Genomic DNA, 23,197 nt, shown 5'->3' with positions numbered 1-23,197 from the left:
TATCTTCATAACCAATACACCAAAATAATAAAACGGCTACAGAGAAAAACTAAATTGACTAATCACAGCAATGCCTTCCGTGCGCCCCACACGTCATGAGCACCGCAAAAGACAGAAGATTAACTATGAAACATAGTAATCTATGCAAGCCCACACACATGTATATTTTGGGGATATTCCACCATCCTGAATAGTATCACTTTAGTTGACACAACTTGTAGAACACTTCAGAGTTAAGTGCTCAATACTATCCACAAGAAAACAAAACTAAATATTAGTGTGCACATTTCTGAATGAGAAATGAGTTGCTCCATTGATTTCAATAATGTAGTGGAAGAAAACTTTCAGGTTTGTACAATGCCTAAATGCATTCTATTTAACTCAAGATACTATTTCATCTTGCGTACTAAAAGAATACATGCCTTTAAGTGGTACCACTTGAGCAGAAATTAACCTCTCACTGTATTCTTTAGACATACTGAAACCAGATATTTAACTGGACTATATTCCATAATATACTGCAAAACTCAAAAATCAGCATTGTTAAAATAATTTTCCATGCCTGCTGGTGGATATGGTGATAAAACTAGGTTGCATTTCATTTACTGGAAGGTTTTAAGACAAAATTAACACTTCACCATTGGATACTAAGAGCATTAAACCAGTTATTGCCTGAGCAATAAAATGCCACACAATCTACTGCTGGGAAATCGGAGAAGTTAAATGACTTGGGCTGCCTGATTACTGTAACAGAGGCACCCCATATGGAATTCCACCAGCCTCTCCAGTTCCCAGCCTGCCAGGCAGCACTGTTTAACATATGGCCCCATAACCATACTGCTACTGAAATCATCACTGTCTTTTGTGTTTATTAAGATAATTCTTATCCAGAAAAAAGTGCCCCCCTCTCTAATCAATTTTGATGTTTACAAAAATTAAAAAACAAAATTTACTAAACTATATAACCCTATTAAGGCATGTTAGAAATTGACTTCCAGAATAATGGAAAATTTTCAAGCTCTCAAAATTCTGCTATGTTTATAGGGCAATTCTTAGATTTATGGAAATATACACTGCACTGAGAGAAGAGTGTATTAATTATAAGCTGCTCTGTGGCAAAATGATAGCTTATTTCTACAGTCTTCTTAATTTGATTTAATCAAGACCAACAGATCTGAGCTTCAAGGGATCAAGTTATATTATGTCCTACAGTGACAGCTTCCATGATGAAAAGTAAACAATAATTGAGGAATCCAAACATTCAGTTTATTAAACTAAGGCTAGTGAAGCCATAGCATGAAAAAAAAGCTGCAGTCATTCGGGACAAGTGGGTGATTTTATAAAGCTAAAATCAAAAGACTTAAGACATGGAAAAATTCATAAGTATGAGGAAGTAATAAAACACAAAAATGACCACAAGAATTACAAATATATTTAAATCTCAGACCTGGGAATTGGACTATACACAGCCTTCTAGGGGAGAAGAGAAACGCCTTATATGTTCTGACAGCACTGCACCTTTGGCTTGTTTTCAGTGGTTGGTGGAACATGAATAGGAACCACATTGTTGCTTGGAGACATGTCATTTTCACGTCTGTCTGACATTTGCTTCTGGGAAACAATGCGGTATATCTCTGAGTAAAAAAAAAAAGAAACAGCAACACCCAGTGTGAACAGACCCATAAATCGTTGATAAAAAAGATACACAGAGGCATAAGTTATATTCATAAGAGAAAAAAATGCAAATAAACTGAACAGAGACTGCATATACTCAAAGTTTTATTTTCAAACAGCCACTGATTCGAGTCAACCCATTATTTCACAACAATTTCCCTTAGGGTAAGAAGAGAAATAAAGGTTTTCCATTTCAGAGGGAAAGGTTTACCAATCAGTTAAATAAATCTTGGTCTAAAGAGATTACACAGTTTATGGGCTTAGATCTAAATTTCTACCCTTACCAAAAAAACCTACATACATTGACACTGTACCACAGAAAAATATTTAAATCTGCATTATCAGACACAGTAGGTATTTCTGTTGGCTACACGGGGAAGCATACAACTTCATAAACAAGTCAAAATCCCAAAGGACTCTTGGAAAAGAAGAACGGAAAGATAATGTTTATCAGTGCCTCCTGAACTAAAGTTAAACTGTAATGAAATAATTATTCAAATCAAGCAACTTAAGATTTTCTATGACACTTATCAAAACTAATTGTTTAGCATCTACCTCTTCCACTAAACAAACTAGTGGATGAGGAACGTTGCCTGCCATATCAGTAAACAAAGGATGATGGGCCATCAAGCCATCAGCCACTGCACCCACCCCCCTCTCCCACGGTGCACCCCGAGGGAATTCAGGATGGAGAAAAGTAGAATACTGGCACTAGATAGTTAAGGTGCATATCAAAGGAGTAATTTCAATGAGCCCAGACTCTTGCAGCTTCCCATACAAAGAAAAGCCCTAAATTCATTAACTTGAGATGTCTGGTTTTCTTTAATTAACAGTAATCTTTTGATGTTCCAGACTACCTAGTTTTTGTTCAAGAAACTCCTATATATCCTGGCTCCTCCCTTAACTCTTCGGAACAGTCTCTCAGAGCCATCTGAGAGGCTGCCTCCTGGGCTTAAGTCCTCAGCAAGTCCGCCAAATAAGACATAATTCTCAATTTTTAGGTTGTGCATTTTTTTCAGTCAACAAACTATAAGGACCAAAACTGTATCTACTTTATTCACTGCTGTATCTCCAGCATATAGTAGGGGTTTGATAACTAAGTACACGAATAAATGTTATTAAATTCCTCTACAGCAAGTATCCTTATTTAATACATTGTATTCGGTCTCACAGTGCACTGCCTAAACGTAGCTCCCTCTGACTATATAAACTCCTTACAAACAAAGAATGTATCTTACCTTTGTTCTCAAAGTGCTCCCTCCAAAAGAAAAAAACCCTCAAAAGGTAAGGGAACTCTAAAAATGGGACAAACTGACATGATATGCCTATTATGATGGACTATGAAGTATAATATATTCCTATGAATGACACCTATGTATTCCTACCAAAAATGTTGAAAATGAATTTATCATGAGGAAACAATTAGATAAATCCAGACTGAGGGACATTCTATAAGACAACTGGCCAAGACTCTTCAAAAAGTTACTGCCACAAAATACATTTAAAAGATGAGAATAAATGCTTTAGATGTGGGCTACAGCCCACCTATTTATATTAAATATATGTTAACCACCTATTTAAATTAAATAAATACAATTCAAAATCCAATTCCTCAGTCCAATAGCCATATTTCAAGTGCTCAATAACAACCCGTAGCAAGTGGCTACTCTATTCAGTACCCAGATATATAACAATTCCATCAATGCAATGTGTTTTCCTTGACTGGATCCTAGGTTTAAACTGTAAAACCCAAATCTATAAAAGACATTATTAGTACACCTGGAGAAATCTGAATATGAACTTGCACATTAGATAATACTACGTAAACAAAGTTCTTGGATATGATATATGGTATTGTGATTATGTAGGAGAATGCCTTTTTCTGAGGAGATAAAATGCTCAAGTGTTTAGTAGTAAAGTGCCATAATGTCTACAGTTTGCTTTCCAAAGATTGAGCAAAGGGGAAGAAAAGTATATTTACACATATAGAAATAAGCCAAATGTGGCAAAATGTTAATAACTGAGGATTTTAGATGAAGGATATATGGGTGTTCACTGTATTACTTCTGTAATATTTGGAAATTTTTAAAATATAAAGTTATGGGGAAAAAAGAAAGTGGAATCATTATTTTCAAATGTACGAACATCATTTGGATTCTAGGTTGAACTGTTAAAATTTGAGACAGGAAATTTTAATATTGCTTGGATAATAGAGGACAATAAAGAATTACTGCCAGTTTTTAAATGGTTTTGTTGTTACGGGTTTAAGTCCTACCTTTTAAATATACATCATGAAATGTTTACAAATGAAATGATGTAATATCTCGGATTTGTTTCAAAATAATGGGGGAGGGAGTAGGTGGAGGAAAGATTGGCTCTGAACTGACGGTTGTTGATGGCTACATTGGCTCATGATAATATCTTACTTTTGGTACGCTGAAAATTTTCCATAACAAAAAGTTAAAGGAAATGTACTAACTAAATTAATACATTTTTTCCAAGTTAAAAACTAATTTCCCTAAAGTTGAATAACAGCAAACTGTAATCAACTGAATATGTAAACTAACAAAAACACTGACAGCTCGTGTGCCTTCTCGTATGCTTTTTTGGGGGAAGCAGGTGGCTAAAATTTGTTTCAGAAGGGTGACAGTGGTTCAAAGGTGAAGAAGCACCAAGGGAAAAGATTAGATTCCAATAAAGAAAGGCAGACTAGAGTTTTAAAAAAAAAAAAAAAAAAAAAGGATATGCAGGACGTGGAGTCTTCATTTGGATTCTTTTCATTAAAAAGGGATGGGACCGGGGCTTCCCTGGTGGCGCAGTGGTTAAGAATCTGCCTGCCGGGCTTCCCTGGTGGCGCAGTGCTTGAGAGTCCGCCTGCCGATGCCGGGGACACGGGTTCGCACCCCGGTCCAGAAAGATTCCACATGCCGTGGAGCGGCTGGGCCCGTGAGCCATGGCCACTGAGCCTGCGCGTCCGAAGCCTGTGCTCCGCAACAGGAGAGGCCACAACAGTGAGAGGTCCGCGTACCGCAAAAAATAAAAAAATTTTAAAAAATTAAAAAAAAAAAAGAATCTGCCTGCCAATGCAGGGGACACGGGTTCGAGCCCTGTTCTGGGAAGATCCCCATGCCGCGGAGCAACTAAGCCCGTGCACCACAACTACTGAGCCTGCGTTCTAGAGCCCGCGAGCCACAACTACTGAGCCTGCGTGCTCCAACTACTGAAGCCTGCACGCCTAGAGCCCGTACTCCACAAGGGAAGCCACTGCAATGAGAGGCCTGTGCACCGCCACGAAAAGTAGACTAAGAAAGCCCGTGTGCAGCAACGAAGACCCAATGTAGCCAAGAATAAATTAATTAATTTAAAAAGAAATTTTAAAAAGGGATGGGACCAGAGTGTCTAGGGTAAAGAGGAAGACAGTCATTCAATCAGGCTAGTGACTAAGAAGTAAAGATAATCATCAACTTACTGAAAAACTATACCATTCATTCTTTATTCTTTATGTTTTCTCCCTAATCCCCAACTGGAAGGCTCTTCTTTCTCAAGTGCAAATGATTAAATGTGACCCTCTACAAATTTAACTTCTTTACAAGTGGTTTTAAATATTACGTTAGGGGAACCAAAACAAAAATTATTTTGCAGGTTCTTAAATAAAAAGCAAATACTGGAAGAAAGGAAAAAGCAGAGTTCTCAGAGAACACAGAAAGGTAAATAATTAAAGAGATCTCATTACAAGGAAAGAAATTTGAGCAGTGTTATAAAACTGCCTGCAAGTACTGCATACTGTTTTGTAGAAGTAGATTATTACTACATTGCTACAGTCACCAAAAAGATGTCTGCTAATAAAAATGCCACCCAAGGCAACAAAGAAAAAGGAAAGTGCTGATCAGAAAATTAGGAGAAATTTTTTCTTTCAGTTAGAATGGGCACTAAGAAGCTACACAAGTAATTTAACATCTCTGTGGCTGGGTGTGTCACTTAAAAAAAACTTTGATAAGAAAATATAAATCAGGTACCTTCTAGCCGGTATCTGATTAGAGAAGGTTATTTAAGTGGGGGGAGGGGAACAGGACTAATAACTTGCTAAACCAGATGCAAATATTTTCCTCTTTCAAGGGCATGTTCTCCTTTAGAACCAAATGTATGTGATATACCAATTCCTGTGCAGATCCTTTTCAAGAAGTCCAAAGGACAGGTAAGGTTAGAAAGAAAAGGAATTCTGCTTTATCGTTCTTATATCAGGATCTCCTGTATGAGATCTAAATATAAAGTAAAATATTAATATAAAATAGCTTTAAATATAACCGAGTAAAGTTAAATAAAAGACATATGCCTATTTCTACTCTAACGGAAATATGGATCAAGTTTCAAAGTAAATTCTAAGGAAGTTAAATGCAATAGCTCCAAATTGGGGAACAAAAAAACCTAAAATTCCTCAGTCCCTCCAAAAATTGTGAAAATAGCAGAGACCTGAGTTATCCTACTACAGCCTACATCAGAATTTGTTAGACCTTCTTCAAACCTACTGCTCAGGATGTAAGTTTCTTGAAGGTCAAAAAATGCTCTGATTTGACTGACACAAGGTTGCCACATGCAAAGAATCAAAGCTACTATGTCTGATTAAAAGATCCTCACTACTCCAATAAAATTAATGCCTGAAAAACCCTAGCCTCACTTTTAAGAGACAATATGCTAAGTGAACTAAAATTCTTTCAACCAGGAATTCCCTGGCGGTCCAGTGGTTAGGACTCCATGCTTCCACTGCAGGGGGCACAGGTTCAATCCCTGGTCGGGGAAATAAGATCCCACAAGCCACACAGCACGGCCAAAAAAAAATTCTTTCAACCATAGAATTAAGAATTTAGTCTCCATACTACAAAGATGGCTTGGACTTATTAATTACATGGAGAAACCTGGAGGACATCATCATAACCAACATCACCAGTAATTAATAAGACAAACCAATATCATGAGCCTTCTGATATGATGCACTGAGAACACTTTTGTGGTATTCCTGCTGAAAATACATAACCAGAGCTGAATCACAAGGAAACATAAGACAAACCCAAATTGAGGGACACTACAAAATAACTGACCCATACCCTTCAAGAAATGTCAATAAACAAAAGACAAAATGAGGAACTATTCCAGATTAGAGAAAACTAAAAAGAATTATGACAACTGAATGCAATGTATGATCTGATTACAGACTGTCTTTTGCTAATAAGGACATAATTGGAACAGTTGGCAAAATCTGAATAAGATCTGTAGCTTAACACTGATGTGGTACTATTACCTAACTCTCTAATTTTGATCAATGTACTATGGCTATGAAAAGACTATATCCTTGATTTTAGGAAATACACGCTGAAAAGCACTTAGGGATAATGGGCAACATGTCTGTCACTCTCAAATGGTACAGGAAAAAAACAGTATTATTTATATATTTAGAGAGGAAGAAAAAGAAGCAAGCAAGTGTGGTAAAATATCAACATCTGGGGAATATGGGTTAAAGGTATTTGCAAATACTTTGTACTATTATTGCAACCGTTAAGTCTGAATTTGTCAAAATTCAAAGTTAAAAGAAAAAAATAATACAGTATGGAAAATATGGATTAATAACATCCCTCAATGAACTTGAGGATGAAAGAAAACAAAGCTGCACTGAAATTTAGAGGCTAAGCAATGTATCAGGCTCACTCATGCACTAACCAACCACCTCCTAAAAATACCATCAGCAAAATTATGTCATGAAATTACTGTCAAAGTCATGGATGTCAAGAATGGCATGGGTCGATTCCAAAAAAAGCAACACAGTTAACTTTGAAGTAACAATGGAGATACATTTTCTAATACATAATTTTGCATCTTAAAAAGTAAAAAGCCATTTTTTTTTCCAGCAACATCAAAATACAACATAAATGCTCCCTTAATACTGTTAACACGTAAGGCAAAATTAAGCCTAATGAGAATACTGTTCTATTTCCTGTTTCTCCTATGCATTAATACTCCCACTATTATATAGAAAAGTTTAGAACAAACATCCTAACACTTGCAAAACACAGATGTCTGCTGCCATATGCAGTGATCTCTGATCCCACAGATCAACACTGAGACATTACAGGAAGCTGAGGAAATAGTGGCTATAGAGAGAGAAAAAGTGGTAGTAGTAAGTGAAGCTCAAGCCTTATTTGCTTTCAAGCAATATTAATTAAGCAGTAACAAAAGCTTAATCAAGAGTGAATTTTAAGAGAAACAGCCAGATGTTCATCATTCAGGACAAAACAGATCAATTTTAAGTATATATCACTGCTTATTGATTACTTCATGTTTGAACAGATCATACGTTCAACGTTACAAAATGATACATAAAATAGTTAACTGCAGATGGAAGAAAACACTTGGCCTCATTTTCACTCAATATGAGAATAAACGGGCTATAAACTGAAATCAGAATGGGCTAGAATTATAGCAGAGATTTGATAGGACATAAAAAATAACCCAACAAGGACTAACTAAAGTTTTTTCAAATGAGGTTTTTCAGAGGCCTTAAAGAGACTCACAGACTTTGAAGATGATTTAATTCACTCATGTTAAGACACTGAATCTTAGGACTAGAGAGGTTCACTGGCTTTAGTTACACAGGGAATGAGAGCAAAGTGATAAAAAGTAAAACCTACAGCTCCTGGGTCTCAACTGAGTATTCAACACATTGATCCAAGAGAAACCACACAAGTGCTTAAAAAGGAAAAAAAGGATTTGCAGACATAGTGCATATTCAATCAGATCTTGCTTGCTTGAAACAATCTGCAATGAAAGGTGACACAAAGATTCTAAAACAAAGCTACTGTGTTCCAAAGACTGTTTGTCCAACTCTAGCACCGGTCCTTTATTTACTATTTTTCTGATAACAGAAAAGAATTCTAATAAACCAGGTATGTAAATCATCAATATAGTTTATTTTTAATGAGTTTTTTTTTCATACCTTCACTGCTATTTAGCTACCAATATCAAATATTTACAATGTACCAGGGACAGCTAAGTATTTTACATGTACAAACTCATGTACTCATTTTTGGAGTCTAGAGTAGATGTCCCAATGACAGACAATTCTTTTCTGTGAGTTAGGTTATAGGGACAAAAACCTTTAAGTCACAACATTAACAGTCAAGTCAAATCGTATCACAAGGTATTTATAAATACAAGCCCTTACTTGAAAGAAAATAACAGAACTCCCAAAACATATTTCAACTTTACATACGAAGAAATTAAGGGCTAGAAAGGTTAAGTAACTTGCCGAAGATTATAGGAGCTAATTAATAAGTGGAGCAGCCAGGACTAGAAACTAAATCAGGCTTCTAAACCCATGTTCCTAAACCCTAAGTTTTATTCCCTACATTTTTACAGTAAGATAACATTTAAAAGCTAAAATCTGTTGGTCTCCAATACAAGTGCTGCATACGAAGAATAAAAATCTTCTTACATTATAATTGGAAGCTCATTTACTTAACCATTTCTCCATATATATTTTTTAGACCACATAAGATCACTATATATTAAGACTATACTCTAAATTATGAGTTCTTAAAAGTAATATACAGGGACCTCCCTGGTGGTCCAGTGGTTAAGACTCCACGCTCCCAATGCAGGGGGTCTGGGTTCGATCCCTGGTCAGGGAACTAGATCCCTCATGCCGCAACTAAGACCCAGCGTAGCCAAATAAATAAATATTTTTTTTTAAGTAATATACATTTTTAAAGTACTTAAAAACAACTCACTGAAGTGCCTATTAGAGGATTAAGATTAAACTTTCAGATGAATTGTTCATTCTATTAAAATCAGGGTAAATATGAGTCAACATAAATAAAATGTCCTCTTATTCCTGAGGCTGACCTGGTCTACACATCCACATTCCAAAACAGCATGAATTTTGTTTCTTTCCCACGACTTATTTAAACTTTTCAGTATGTAATCACTGGCTGATTTTCTCCACAGGTGACACGTTGCTTCTTATCCAATAATAGATCATGGCAGAATTTTACTTTTTGTTTTCTCATTTAAGTTTTTAAGAATATATTTTTCCCTGGGTGCTTCTATAACAAATCAGAACCAAGAATGCCTTTTCTTTACTGAATTTCAAGAAGACATTCATATCTTTCCATAAATGGGATTTCAATATTTATTTTCTAAAAAGTACCATTAAGCATTGCTTTGTGCTTATGACCATGAAATATGGAATTCATGGACCAAAGTAATAACAGAAGTGAACAAATTATTTTCAAAGTATTTTTCCCACTATAAACCAGATGAATTAGGATGATTAACGCTCAGCAAGCAAGGGTTGTTAACTAATTTTGTACTCTAAACAGGTCTTGCGATAGTAGCTCTCAAATGACAGTCATTCTCAGTGTGATTTTATAGTTTAGTTTCCTGATTAATTTGTTTAAATTTCCTTCCTAATACTTCAAATTCCCACTGGTATAATCTAAAAATGCAAGTCTTACCTGTCAAGATTGTCTGAAAAGCAGCTTCTACATTTGTAGAGTCTAGAGCAGATGTCTCAATGAATGACAAACCATTCTTTTCTGTGAGGAGACACAAAAACTTCAGTCTTGTCAAATTTTAATACAAGGGATGTATTAAAGCTTTCAAAAGGAAAGTAAAAGAACTTTTTTAAAGCCCAAGACCTCCCCAACTTCTTGAGGAATAAGAGCACATGTTACTTCCACTTTAGTAGATTAAAAATGACAGCGAGAAATTTTCACTGACTTCTTAATTAAAATAAATACTCGTTGCATCTAAATACTACCACTAGCAATGAACAACACTAGGCATAATGTAGTAAACTTATAAAATACTCAGCTAATTTCATCCCTTACTGGGCTTCTCCCCATCAACAACATAGCTATGGTATAAACGTGGGTGGGTATATGTGATTCACTCAGAATTCTGTGACTGTATTATCTGAAATAAAGCTTCTCTCCCAGAACTGAAAAACTGTGATAGAAAATTTTATTCACAGCATAATCAATAGTGGAAGGTCACAATTTTCACTTGTCAAGAATGTACAATGTTGCCTTCTAGTAGGCTGCCCCTACCAATACGGAGTCAATAGATAGGCAGATCCTCTATAAAGCCAAAAAAGTTACAACTCCTAAGCAGCTACACCCCTGTTGGTCCTTGACCACTCCCTGGGCCACTACTTTTCGGACACACATAGAACAAGCCTTAGTAAAACACAGACATAATGGAAAAACGCAGGAAGCACAGAATAAACATAGATTTCATCTACCCATTCCAGGGAGAGAAAAGAAGACAGTATTCATATTCAAGTTTTGGCAGCAAAAACTCAAAATACTACAGTTTTAATAACTCAAAGTTAAGCAAAAGAGTCGTACAGTCATCACACACTTTCAAAACAACAATACTTGTTAAGCATTCATGTTTACCTTTCCAAAACTACTGTAACCGATTACCCTCATGGGAGGGTTATCAAAACTGCAAGAAATACAGAATCACTGTAATATCACAGAATTCATACCACTAACCTGCAAAAGCTCTTGCTTCATCTGTAGGAACCGCCCTGAGATGGCGCAAATCACTCTTATTGCCCACAAGCATGATAACAATGTTACTATCAGCATGATCTCTCAGTTCTTTCAGCCATCGCTCTACATTTTCATATGTGAGATGTTTAGCAATGTCATAAACCAATAAGGCACCTACAGCTCCACGATAGTATCTGAAAACAGAAACATGTATTTAACTATTAGAAAACAACCACAAGATGGAAGAGAACACCAGAAAAAACTAAGTATATGGTATATATATATGTGTGTATATATATATATATACATACACATATATATAGTTTTAAACACACTTATAAATTTTAGAATCCTAATACCGGAATTCTTTAAAGGAAACAAAACAGTACCTTTTTCCAATACCAAAAGTCAGCTAATTCACTTTGGTAGCCTATTTCACAGAACTTAAAAAACTATGAGACTTACGCTGATGTTATAGCTCGGTATCGCTCTTGCCCTGCCGTGTCCCATATCTGTGCTTTTATTGTTTTCCCATCAACCTGGATGCTTCTTGTTGCAAACTCTACTCCAATGGTGCTCTTGCTTTCAAGATTAAACTCATTTCGAGTAAATCGAGACAGGAGATTACTCTTTCCAACACCAGAATCTCCGATAAGGACAACTAAAAAGACAAAGAACTTAATGTCAGATGAATGAGGCACACACATTCACAATGCCATCATGTTTTAAAGCAAAAAAAGACAGGGCATCTGATTTTTAAAAAGGGATGAGGCTGGGGGTGGAGCTGAGTGCCCATGTTATCAATCGATAAAACCAATTTATTCTTTTTCACGTGTTTCTACCTGCATAGTGACTTCCACACATCATCTGCTTAGCACAGATCAAGTATCCTGTCTCACACATGCAAATTTTCATCATAGGTCTACTAGGCACTGATGACAGGCTAATGCATTAATTTAACAATCAACGCTATACCAACCTTACTACCTTAGAAGGTAATAACTTGAAAGATAAATCCTAAACCAAATGAACAATTTGTGATATGAAAATGTGTTAGACATGAAAGCAACAAAGGATGTTAGTGCCCTAAGTATGTTCTACTTAGTCTCATCAAAGCCTGGAAGACCTCAGGACTCATACCTAGGCAAAATGAAACACACGTAACACAGAAGGCATCATGTTTATAAACGCTGCCACCCAGATCACAGAAACTACAATGGCCCTTTCATAGTTCCATTTACCAGACTGGCAGGAGACTAGAGACCCCTCCAAAAAGAAACACCCCACTAAGTTTAACAGGGGCCCTAGAAAGCTAATAACTCTGACTTACTCTGAGTCAAAGTCAAAGCAAGGAGGGCCTACACTTTTACTTACGACTTAATGACTTAAAAAAAAAAAGGTTTGATTAGATGAATTTATTTCCTATGATTACTAAAGGAGGTAGCTTATTTACTAGCTAAATACAGTGGATTCTTTTTCACCTAAGGTGATATTACACTTCAAAAACAATGGGGAAATAGGCAGTCAACTTGTTTTAAAGCATTTCTATCTGAATTTAAAGAACAAATGAGTTCACAGGTTTACAGAATCTGAGCTTGATAACATTTTTTTCCTTGGTAAAAAATTTTATCAAGATTTCAGAAAATATTATACTTATTCCTACCGTTGACTACTAATGCTGCTTCTTAGTTCTTATTAGCTAATTGACTTAGATACCAGGACTAGATAATCAAACATGCAAGAATAACACCAGGAATAAGACCATGCCTTACTAAAGAGACTGGTATCTGGTAGACGGTGGCAAGGGCAGTGAAAACTGTGAGAGCTCACTGCACTCAGGTCAGAGGGCAGAGTCCATTACGCATTCCTTCCTTGCCACAAGAGCGGATATAAGCTGGCCTCTGGACAGTCTTGGAGAGAGTACAATTATTAGCAAGTGCATATCTTTCTGGCCTCCTCTATCAGCTGATTCAGCAAGAAATCATCCCGGCAGCAGTGACCCCATGCAGCAAAATGCATAGTTATTTCTAGTTATATAGTCAATTAGAGGTGTCAGAGGTACTGCAGCAAACACAGATAATACAGTAAATGCTTTAATTTGGATACCAGGGAAGAAGATGCTAAGGTCATGAAAGTAACGTACAAAAACAATGCACTTCCAATTTTACAGGATAGTTGGTTGATTTGTTAGTTCTCAAGGTCCCCCATTCTAGATGTGAAATGAAATCCCAGCTTCAGTAATCAAGTCCACCCTATTAGCAGGGTGTACTCACTGCTGCCTCTTAGCATAAGAGGCTGGATGTTCTGCTGAGGAAAACTCCTTTGAATCTTTTCTGGCCCCATGCTAGCACTGAGGTATAAAAGCCTCACTCGAAGTGGGAATAGCAAAGAAGGAAAAAACCAAAAAGCTGAACGTTTCTACTGCATAGGCACTCAGATACATCAGATGTATCGATTTAGAAGCCAGTCATTTAGTTTAAAGCCAAAGAGCAAGACATCTAGAATGATAATGCCTTTGGAAAATAAATAAATAACTCAAAGAACACTTTCCCCATCCCACAAAAACTCTAGTACTTTCAAATTTTGGTCTCTTGCCTTTCAACCTCCACTTTAATGATTATGTTCATTATCTCCCCATCCTCAAATCTTTGCGCCATCATAAAAATATTTAGTGAGGGCATGTTTTCCCCTTGATATAATCAATTAATTTTAACATAAAATTAGTACCCTTATCTGAAAATAATTCAAGATTCATGAATACTTTATATAGTATAAAATAGTTATCTCAACTAGACATGGAAAAGGCTGACAGAATTATGACTAGCAACTTCTTAAAGGACTGTATTTTAAATGACAACAGAAAGTATTGGTTTTTTAAGAATAGCGCTGCCAAGATGATGCTGAGAAATGACACACTAAGGAAAGCTGCTTCTATTCAGTTGCCAAAAGAGAAACCACACCAAGAAAGGTTATATTCAGGCTCACTAAAAAATAAACAAACTAGAATGGATTAAATTACCTAAACAACAGAAGAGAATTTACTGGTTATAATTTTAAAAAAAACAAACCAAAAACCCGCAAGTTAATGGACTCAGACTTAATTTCTAATCAAAACAGTTTCTCTCATTAAGATGACAATACTTAATTGATTTTTTTTAATGAGACAAACTATATGATCACATCCTATAGTTCAAGAAAGGAATTTGAAGTTTTTCCTATACTTTCCATAACTAGTAATCTTAGGTTAAAAGTACTTCCACTTTAAACATTTTATAACTATAGCCATCTACATAACATATATATACGTGTGTGTAAGCATAAATTAAATAACAGCAACTGTATATGAAACATGTATCACATTTCTAAAATAACCTGATAATATTCATTACTACTTGGTTAACCTCATCTGCTGAATTTTACATATCATCTCTAATCTCTGATGCTAAATTTGGTTCATTATATATCAAATACTAGGCTGCTAAATGCCATAAAAACAGAATATACATATTAACTGACCATTATTTAACAAAAATTTCCAACTCTTCAACCACATTTAGTTTTACACACTCTCTTGCAAACTAACATACTGGGCTAAAATTTAATTCAACAAATCAACCATAGTATCTCAGACCTAAAAGTTATCACCTGAAGGAGTAACTGATAATTTTCATACTGGCTTTTATAAATAAACTTGGAGATCTTTCTACTCTTTCAACTATTCATAGTCCAACCTCACCAAGAGTCTTTAAAATTCAATAAGGCTGAACTAGACAAGTTTTTCTAGATTCAGCAGAACCCAAATTGCTCAACCAAAAGTTGTGAAAGAAAACCTATCAAGATGCAAGACAGCAAAGTTCCTATGATCGGTCCCACTGGCAATCAGCTGATGGTTAACTACTACTGACCTTCAATGAGACTGAAAAGAAAATGGTGTAGACTATGTATCCAGGTATTTTCAGAAAATGTGACTCTGACTGAATTGGTGTCTACCACAATATTTGTAAATAGGAACTATGATTGATTCATACTTCATTTATGTGTCCCAAAGGGCCTTAACCACATTGTGTGTAAATATTTGTGGAATTAAAGTTTTTAAAATAAAAAGTCAAGTTTTAAAAAATAAAATTAATTCCCCACCTCCACCAAAAGTCTCACTGTTGAACTTAACTAAAGATTAATGTTCAAGAACAAATACATAGTTTAGAATAATGTTCCTGCTCTCCCCACATTACATTCCCACTTGGACCACTCCATCCTACACCAGCCAAAATATTCCTTCATTTTCAACTGGTTAGAGTTACAAACTAATTTACAATTCCCTCAACTCTTAAGTTTGCTAGGTAAGCATTCTTCCAGCTGGACAGCTGCAGCTCATCTCAGGGAATAAATCTATGTAAGAATGAAACCATTTAAAATGAAATTATTGTTGCTTCACTTTAAATTATAATTGTATAAACAAGAAATTGGCTATATAATCATCACAGAAGTTAAAAAGTGACTCATATCCTGTAAGAGCTTTAAAAAAAAGTGGAAATCTTTCTCAGCAGAATTTTTAAGACACCTTATCAAACAGCAAAATGTACAACACATGAAACCATAACCCATGGAAATATAAAACACTTTAGGAGGTCCTAGTTTTAAGTTTCTTTACTAATACTTAAATGCTCTTACAGTTACAGATTCAGGTTTAAAAAAAAACCCAGTGAGAACCATAGTAACTTCTTTCACATTATTACTATTTATTGAGTCCTCACAGAAGCTAAAATTTTACAATCAGTCTCATTTAATTCTCACAACAGCCCTGAGAGGTGTTTTTTTTTTAATAGATGAGGGAACTGAGGCTCAAAAAAGTCATCTTTCCAAAGGTCACAAAGCAAATGTAAAACCTGAGTCACTATTTGAACCCAGGCCTGTGTGATTCCAAAGCCCTGTGCTCTCTCAATCATTGTTAGTAGGATGGTCTAAACCCAAGGCTAAGTTAAAATTTCTTAAGCCAATCCAGGATACTGAGTATTCTTCGTGAGAAAATAACTGGCTTCTACAACCAACATTCAAGTTCTAATACAAACAGGAGAAATACTCTGATAGTCTATCTCATCCTAAATTACTCACTTCAGAAGTACCTAGCTGCCCACTGCCCTTGCACCTTGTTTAAAAAAACAAATCTCTCTTTAATGACTAAACCCCAGTCTCCAGGGTCTCACTTAAGTAACTGCACCAGACCTCAGATGCCTTCAGTCAAGAGTGTGCAAACTAATCCATGTTTCTTTTTTCTATTTGTAAAATGCATTAAGTACCCTCTTCTCCATAAATGCCTTTCCACTATCAGGGTAGTGGGAGTGGATACTGAAGGTACTCACCCTATATAAAAATTTCTGACCCAGAAGAATAAGTGGTGATAAGGGCATATCATCTGCTAGTGTGCCAAGATTTGCAAAGTATTGGTAAAGCAATGTTTCCTGCTTGTTTAGTCAACCATTCTTAGCACCCAGTGGCAAAGTCAGAAACAGTCACCAAGCTTAACATTCTTTTTAAACTCCACCCTCCACTGTAAAGCTTTAATAGCAATGGCTTCTTCCTCCTTGGTAATGATCTTTGTTCAGCATACTACTGATGGCTGCCCTCCTAATTCAGGAGCAGAGAAAGACCATCAGAGAGAGTGCATTCATCCAACAAAAAAAGCATTTAGTGTACTCTTCTCTCAATGAAAGCTGTATCCGTTATTTTTGTTGATTAAAAAAAAACTATTTGGATTCTTTCTGGACTAATAATTTTTTTCACTCCCCACCCTCCAATATGTTTTGTCCAAGTGCACTACATGTTTCCCTACCTTATGAAAAATACTTAATTTGACCAAAGAGCACGCAACTTCCCCATGCCGCTCCCCCCTCCACCTCTGGGAAAAGGTATGCGGCCAACTAGGACTCTTCCCTTCCTGTTCTAAAAACACCAAAAGGTTGGATCCTCCCAGTGTTGCAGCAGGAAGCAACCAGTCCACAGCGATAAAGAAATCTAGTATTTGTGCAGCGCACAACCTTTCCTGCTCAGGAACTGGGCCTTCAGGTCTGGCAAGGATAACAGCCACCACCCATCCGCAACCCCTTCTCTCGAGCAGAGTCAAGAGCTATCCCAAGCTGTCTGCCGCTGGGAAGGGAGGGTAGAAGAAAAAAGGCTAGGTGGCAAGTCACATCGGTCTGCCGGGTCACTGCGACAAGTGCGCGCGTGGGTGCTGGGACGATCCCTCCTGCCCTACCCCCCCCCCCCAGCGTCGGGGTCGCACACGAGACATGGGAGAGCTCTTCAACTATCTGGGGAGGGAAGGCAGAGAAAGAGCTACCAATGCTGGGGGCAGTGCGAGAAGGTTACTGACCGAGAGAACTGTGGGGCGGGTGGGGGTGGGGCCGCCGGCCCGTGCGGCTTTTAACTAGGGCCTGGCCCCGGTGATGGAAGAAGAATGCTAGGATAGGCGTCTGTCCGAGGGGAGGGGAAGGGGCCCTCCCGAGAGGAAAGAGCGGCGGATAAGAAAAAGACCTGTACTGGGAGCGTGCGTCGAGGGAAAGGTGAAGAGCGGAGGGAAGGGCCTGTCAGAGGGGCTCAGGGAGGGTGTATACTGAGGGGGAGGGGGCGCTCAACCCGAAAAGATGGACGGTGGGAGGGGCGCCCCTTTGAAGGAGCCCTGGAACCCGGGGAGGAAGGAAGGCGATTTGGGAGACAGCAGCCGGCCGCGAGAAGGGCGCAGGGTAGGGGCTCTGAGGCGTCCTCAGGCCTCTGGGGAGGTCGCTAAGAGACCGCTGTGTGGTGAGGACCCCCTCTGTGACGGGAGGGAAAGGAGCTGAGCTGGGAGACCGGAGGACGAACCGCACACAGAGGAAGGGCTGAGGAAGGCCAATCTCAGGGCAGGGGCAGCCCGCGGGCGGGTCCCCCGGGAACGTCCCGGGCCCCCGAACCGGGACTCGGCGGAGAGTTCGAGAGCCCGTGGCCTCACCTTTGAAGAGGTAGTCGTACTCGTCGTCGCGGGTGCCCATTGCGCGGCCGAGAAGCGAAGGGGCGGGAGCAGCAGTGGTGCCGGTGGGACCAGGGGGCGTCGCTGCAGGGATAAACCGAACGCCGAGCTTCAGCGGCCGGACCCGGTAAAGAACCCCTCCCTGCCGCTACGCCACTTCCGGCAGGCCCCGCCCCTAAGGGGAAGTACTTCCGGGGAGGCGGTTCCCCGCCCCTGAGCCTAAGAAGGGCGGCGCTCTCGGGTTTCGCTTACGTTTTCAAATTCTCGTCCCCCCCCCCGCACCTCGGGAGGCTCTGAGCTGATACTGAGCCCTGGACTCCCGGCTGACCTTCCTAGCGGCTGCTCTCCGCACTTAATGGTCTCTCCCTCATTCCACGCGCCGCCATGCCGCGAAGCGGGGCGCTGGGGAGCGCTTCAGCACTGCCTCTGGTGGTTGGTTTGTGGATGGGGGCAGGATTCTTTAAGGATTAGAGAACCGAAGACGACATTTTGAGTGTCGTGGTTCCATGGTGTAATGGTTAGCACTCTGGACTCTGAATCCAGCGATCCGAGTTCAAATCTCGGTGGAACCTACACCGATGGGTTTTTATGTTTTTTTTATCCTGGCCACGCTTTTATAATTCATTTACTTATTCACTAGGTGACTGTACACCTACGGTATATGTGTCCTTGAACTAAGTAGGGAGAGAATGTCACAAAATATTATCTTTGCCCAGGAAAACCACATACCTTTCCCTCTTGGATTCTGTACTCTCTGTCACCTAGGTATCTCCTAAGTAGCCTCTGCTCTTCGCCTTTTTTTTTTTTTTTTAACCTGGGCCCTCTTCAAAAGCTTCCATGAAAGTTGATTCCTTTTGCTAGAATTTTCAACCTCCAACTTCATTCAAGGGCAGGCACTTCTCACTCCTTTTCTCCCGAAATCTCTCAAACCTTCTCCAGACGTCATTCAGAGAACCTCGCCCACCCGCCTCATCAAGATTCATCAAGAACTTCTTGAACCCTATTTGTCATCCTCTAAGCTAAACCTGGTTACATAATTATTTCATTTAACATGCAGAGCAAAGGATGGCAATTTCCATTTTAGCAGAGATGTGGATGGGGAGACTCAAGTGATTTGCCAAAGATCATGCAGCAGGGCCTCCCTGTATTTGAAGAGAGTTTTTGTAATGCCAAAAAGCTTTTCCCATTTATTGTCAAACCCCACTACCACCTATATGCAATTTAGACTTTTGGGCAGGAGTGCCCGTAGTAAGCAGAGTAATGGCTCCCCAAAGATGTCCACTTCCCAATCCTTGGGCACTGTGAATATGCTAGGTTACATGGCAAAGGGGAATTAGGTTGCAGGTGGAATTAAGGTTGCAAATCAACTGACTTTAAAATAGGATGATTATCCTGGATTTTCCAGGTGGGCCTAATGTCCTCTCAAGTGTCCTTAAAAGTGGCAAAGGGAGACAGAGGAGGTCAGAGTGATGTTGTGTGAGAAGGCCTCAACCAGCCCTTGTGGCTTTGAACATGGAGAAAGGGGGCCAGAAGCCTAGGAATGCAAAGGCTTGTAGAAGGTGGAAAAGGCACAAAAAAAAAAAAAAAAGAAGAAGAAGATGGAAAAAGCAAGGAAATGGAGTCTTCCCTAAGGCTCCCAGAAAGAACACAGCCCTGCTGACACCCTGATTTTAGTCCAGTGAGACCCATGTCAGACTTCTGACCTATAGAGCTATAGAATAATAAATTTCTGTTGTTTTAAGTCACCAAGTTTGTGGTAATTTGCTACAGCAGCAATAGAAAACTAATACAGTGCCATTTTCAGTGCTTTCCATGACAGTATAAACCAACAGAAGGTTTACCTAAGGCCTAGATACTGCCTTGTGCAGGAGTGGTCATTATCCACACTGGGGGAGATGCACAATATTAGTCAAGCAGCTAAATATTATGTTTACTACAGAGTATTTATAAGACACAGTCCCAGCACTATTCAGGTGGGTAGACAAGGTAGACCCAAGAAAGGTGGAATATCAATAACAGTTCTGAAGGAGTAACTAACGAGAGTTCTGGCAACAAATGCCAGAGTTCAGAGGGACTGAGATGACTAGGAAGAACTCCCCAGAAGAGGAGGAGCCAGCATTGACTCCTGAAGGAAGAAGCAAATAAGGAAACTCATTTTGGGAAGTGGAGGAAATTAGATGATAAGAGCATGTTAAGCAAGGCCATTAATGCCAGAGGAATAATTATGAACTTTTTCCCTTAAGTCGTTGTTTCTCAACGTGTGTCCTTAGAAGGTCAATAAATAGCATTCCTCAAAAGAAAGATTGCATGCTCAAATAAATTGAGAAGCACTATACACTGTCTCCCCGCCTTTGAAGTTCCCCTAGCACTGGTGTTTTAAAGTCTAAATATTCCACTCTGAAGAAAAAAGTTTTAACTGTATTGAACACAGCATTTCCCAGATTCACCTGTGAACAAAAAAAGAACAGAGTATCATTCATTGTCCAGTTATACAAGGGTTAAGTCACAACCCATTGCAGCCACCCACAGTGCAACAGTGCACCCTGAGGAGAATTCAGGATGAAAAAAACTGGACGAGGCATTCTGTGCTTTGGCTAAACAGCCCCTAGATAATTAAGATGCTTATCTCAGGAAGAATTTTAATGACCTCAGATTCTTGCATCTTCACATGCATAGAAAAACACTAAAATCACTAACTTGAGATCTGTTCTTTGTGATTAGCAGTAATCCTTAGCCAAGATCTGTGCTTTGCTATATGTATTTCCTAGCCAAAAACTTCATATGTATACTGGCTCCTCCCCTACCTCTTTTTTGTGTGGTAGGCGGGCCTCTCACTGTTGTGACCTCTTTCGTTGCGAAGCACAGGCTCCGGACGCGCAGGCTCAGTGGCCATGGTTCACGGGCCTAGCCGCTCCGTGGCATGGGGGATCTTCCCAGACCGGGGCATGAACGCCTGAACCCATGTCTCCTGCATCAGCCGGACAGACTCTCAACCACTAGCGCCACCAGGGAAGCTCTCTCTTACCTCTTAAGTGCAGTTTCTCAAAGCTACTGAGAGTCTGTCTCCCTGGCTATAGTCCTCAATAAGACCCTGAATAAAACTTAACCTCACAACTCTCACGTTGTGCATTTTTCTTTAAGTTGACACACCAAACCACAGAACTCTTTTCCCATGGAACACCTGTTAGCATCCCTCTGAACACTTTGGGAGAGCCATAAAAGATTTGTGGACAGAGGGGTGATTGAAGTAAACTTAGTCTTAGAAAAAGTAAGCTGTCTGTGGACTGCAGGACTGGGGTGAAGAAAGACTGGAGGTGTGAGTATCAGTTAGAAGGCTATTGAGGTTAACCGGACACAAACTGGTGTAGAAATAGAAATGAGGTGTAGCTATAGGAATAGAGAAGAAAGAAAAATCAAAGGCTGTTGTGGAAAAATTGGTGAATGGATTCCATGGACATAGAAGAGAATTAGGACTTTACTTGCTTGTTTTGGGGAAGAGGGCTAGTAATTGCTTGATGTATCTTTTTTTAATCTCTCAAAAAATATAGGAACCTAAAGTAAATGACTTAACCTATACAGAAATGTAGATTAAATCCTTAAAGTCCTCCTCTACTTCAATTCCTCCTTCAAACACAGAGGTAACTGCTACATTTTCTTTTAATATATATAAAATCAGGTTATGTGATAAATTCCTCATCTTAAAAAATCTTTCCACACTAGTCCATATAGATTTAACTCATTTGGTGCATAGATTTCCTTAGCAAGGATATACCATAGTTTGTACAACCATTCCCATTCCCTAACCCATGGATATGGCAGATACTGAGGATTCACTAAATTAAAAAACCTATTCCTAAACTGTTTCTTCCTTGCCCACTTCCTCCTTAGAGGCTAGAAAAGCAAATATTCATTTTCCCAGCTACCCTACAATATTTTATATACTAGTATAAAAATATACTAGCAATATCTTGGATTTCCCTGGTGGAGGAGTGGTTAGGATATGCAATGCAGGGCACACAGGAAGATCCCACATGCCACGGAGCAACTAAGTCCATGCCCTGCAACTACTGAGCCTGCGCTCTAGAGCCCACAAGCCACAACTACTGAGCCAGCATACTGCAACTACTGAAGAGCCCACGCAGCAACAAAGACCCAACACAGCCAAAACATATATATATATATATATATATATACTAGCAATATTTTAAATTTTTGCCCATCTGGTTTGCCCAATAATTTCCACTTCTCCGATAACCAGTGAGTTGTAAACATTTTCTCCTATGTTTAATAGCCATTTATATTTCTTCTGTGAATTGCCTGTCAATATCCTTGGCCATTTTCTTTTTGGGTTGTTTATCTTTTCTTATTGATGTGAAGGATCTCTTTATATAGTCTACCTTTTAATCCTTTGCCTGTTATATATATATGGCACAAATACTTTCTCCAAATCTATCACCTGATTTTTAATTTTATTAATGATGTTTTTTTCCCATACAGAAGTTTTAAATTTTTATTTAATCAAATCTCTCTCAGTCATTTCTCTTATGGTTTCTGAGTATTGCATTTTATGTAGGAAGGCTTCCTCTCGCTTTGAAAAACAGCAAGGGTTTTCAAAAAATTTTTTTCTTCAAATATTATTTATAAATTTTTTCTCCATCTGAATTTTATGTATATTGAGGATCTAAATTAGTAGATCTAAATTAATTACTAGTAGGGATCTAAATTAATTCTTTCCAAATGGATAGCCAATTGTTTCAACATCATTTATTTTAAAAGTCTATCTTTTTTCCCCACTATTTGAAATGTCTAACTTCTTATAAATAAGTTTCATACAAATAAATGTCTATTCTTCAATCTTCACACAATACCTCTGACAGCCAGAGAGGAACACTGCTCAGATGTCCCTTCAAGAAAGAGTCTGGGGCTTCCCTGTTGGCGCAGTGGTTGAGAGTCTGCCTGCCGATGCAGGGGA

General features: G+C 38.6%; 1 protein-coding gene and 1 non-coding gene across 5 annotated transcripts; one reads left to right on the top strand and one right to left on the bottom strand.

Moving 5' to 3' along the window:
- Positions 1-673: 673 nt before the first annotated feature.
- Positions 674-23,197, bottom strand: RAB11A (RAB11A, member RAS oncogene family). Of its 4 annotated transcripts, none has more exons than XM_029237754.1 (6): positions 23,094-23,197; positions 18,208-18,309; positions 11,688-11,883; positions 11,223-11,416; positions 10,179-10,259; positions 674-1,634 (listed from the first exon to the last, which is right to left on the bottom strand). In XM_029237754.1, the coding sequence occupies exons 2-6, from the start codon at positions 18,245-18,247 to the stop codon at positions 1,495-1,497; spliced, it is 651 nt and encodes a 216-aa protein (XP_029093587.1). In that variant the 5' UTR covers positions 18,248-18,309; positions 23,094-23,197; the 3' UTR covers positions 674-1,494. The 4 variants fall into 4 exon arrangements, with proteins under 4 accessions (XP_029093587.1, XP_029093586.1, XP_029093588.1 ...); XM_029237753.1 differs by lacking the exon at positions 23,094-23,197 and adding an exon at positions 18,955-19,781; XM_029237755.1 differs by lacking the exon at positions 23,094-23,197 and adding an exon at positions 18,554-18,572.
- TRNAQ-CUG lies at positions 18,726-18,797 on the top strand. Its single transcript has one exon. It is a non-coding gene; the product is annotated as a tRNA-Gln (tRNA).

This window comes from Monodon monoceros, unplaced genomic scaffold (assembly GCF_005190385.1).
Source record: "Monodon monoceros isolate NGI ecotype Baffin Bay Population unplaced genomic scaffold, NGI_Narwhal_1 Super_Scaffold_21, whole genome shotgun sequence".
NCBI lineage: Eukaryota > Metazoa > Chordata > Mammalia > Artiodactyla > Monodontidae > Monodon > Monodon monoceros.
The sequence above is the reverse complement of the archived record's forward strand: the minus strand, read 5'-3'. Positions and strand labels throughout refer to the sequence as shown.

Bases quoted from the DNA above. Each gene is read 5' to 3' on its own strand.
- RAB11A (XM_029237752.1), bottom strand. From the start codon at position 11,929: ATGTGTGTGCCTCATTCATCTGACATTAAGTTCTTTGTCTTTTTAGTT. The intron at 11,417-11,687 runs GTAAGTCTCATA...TTCTGTTTTCAG, and splicing joins TACCGAGCTATAACATCAGC to ATACTATCGTGGAGCTGTAG. The intron at 1,635-10,178 runs GTAAGACTTGCA...TTTTTTACTCAG, and splicing joins TTTTCAGACAATCTTGACAG to AGATATACCGCATTGTTTCC.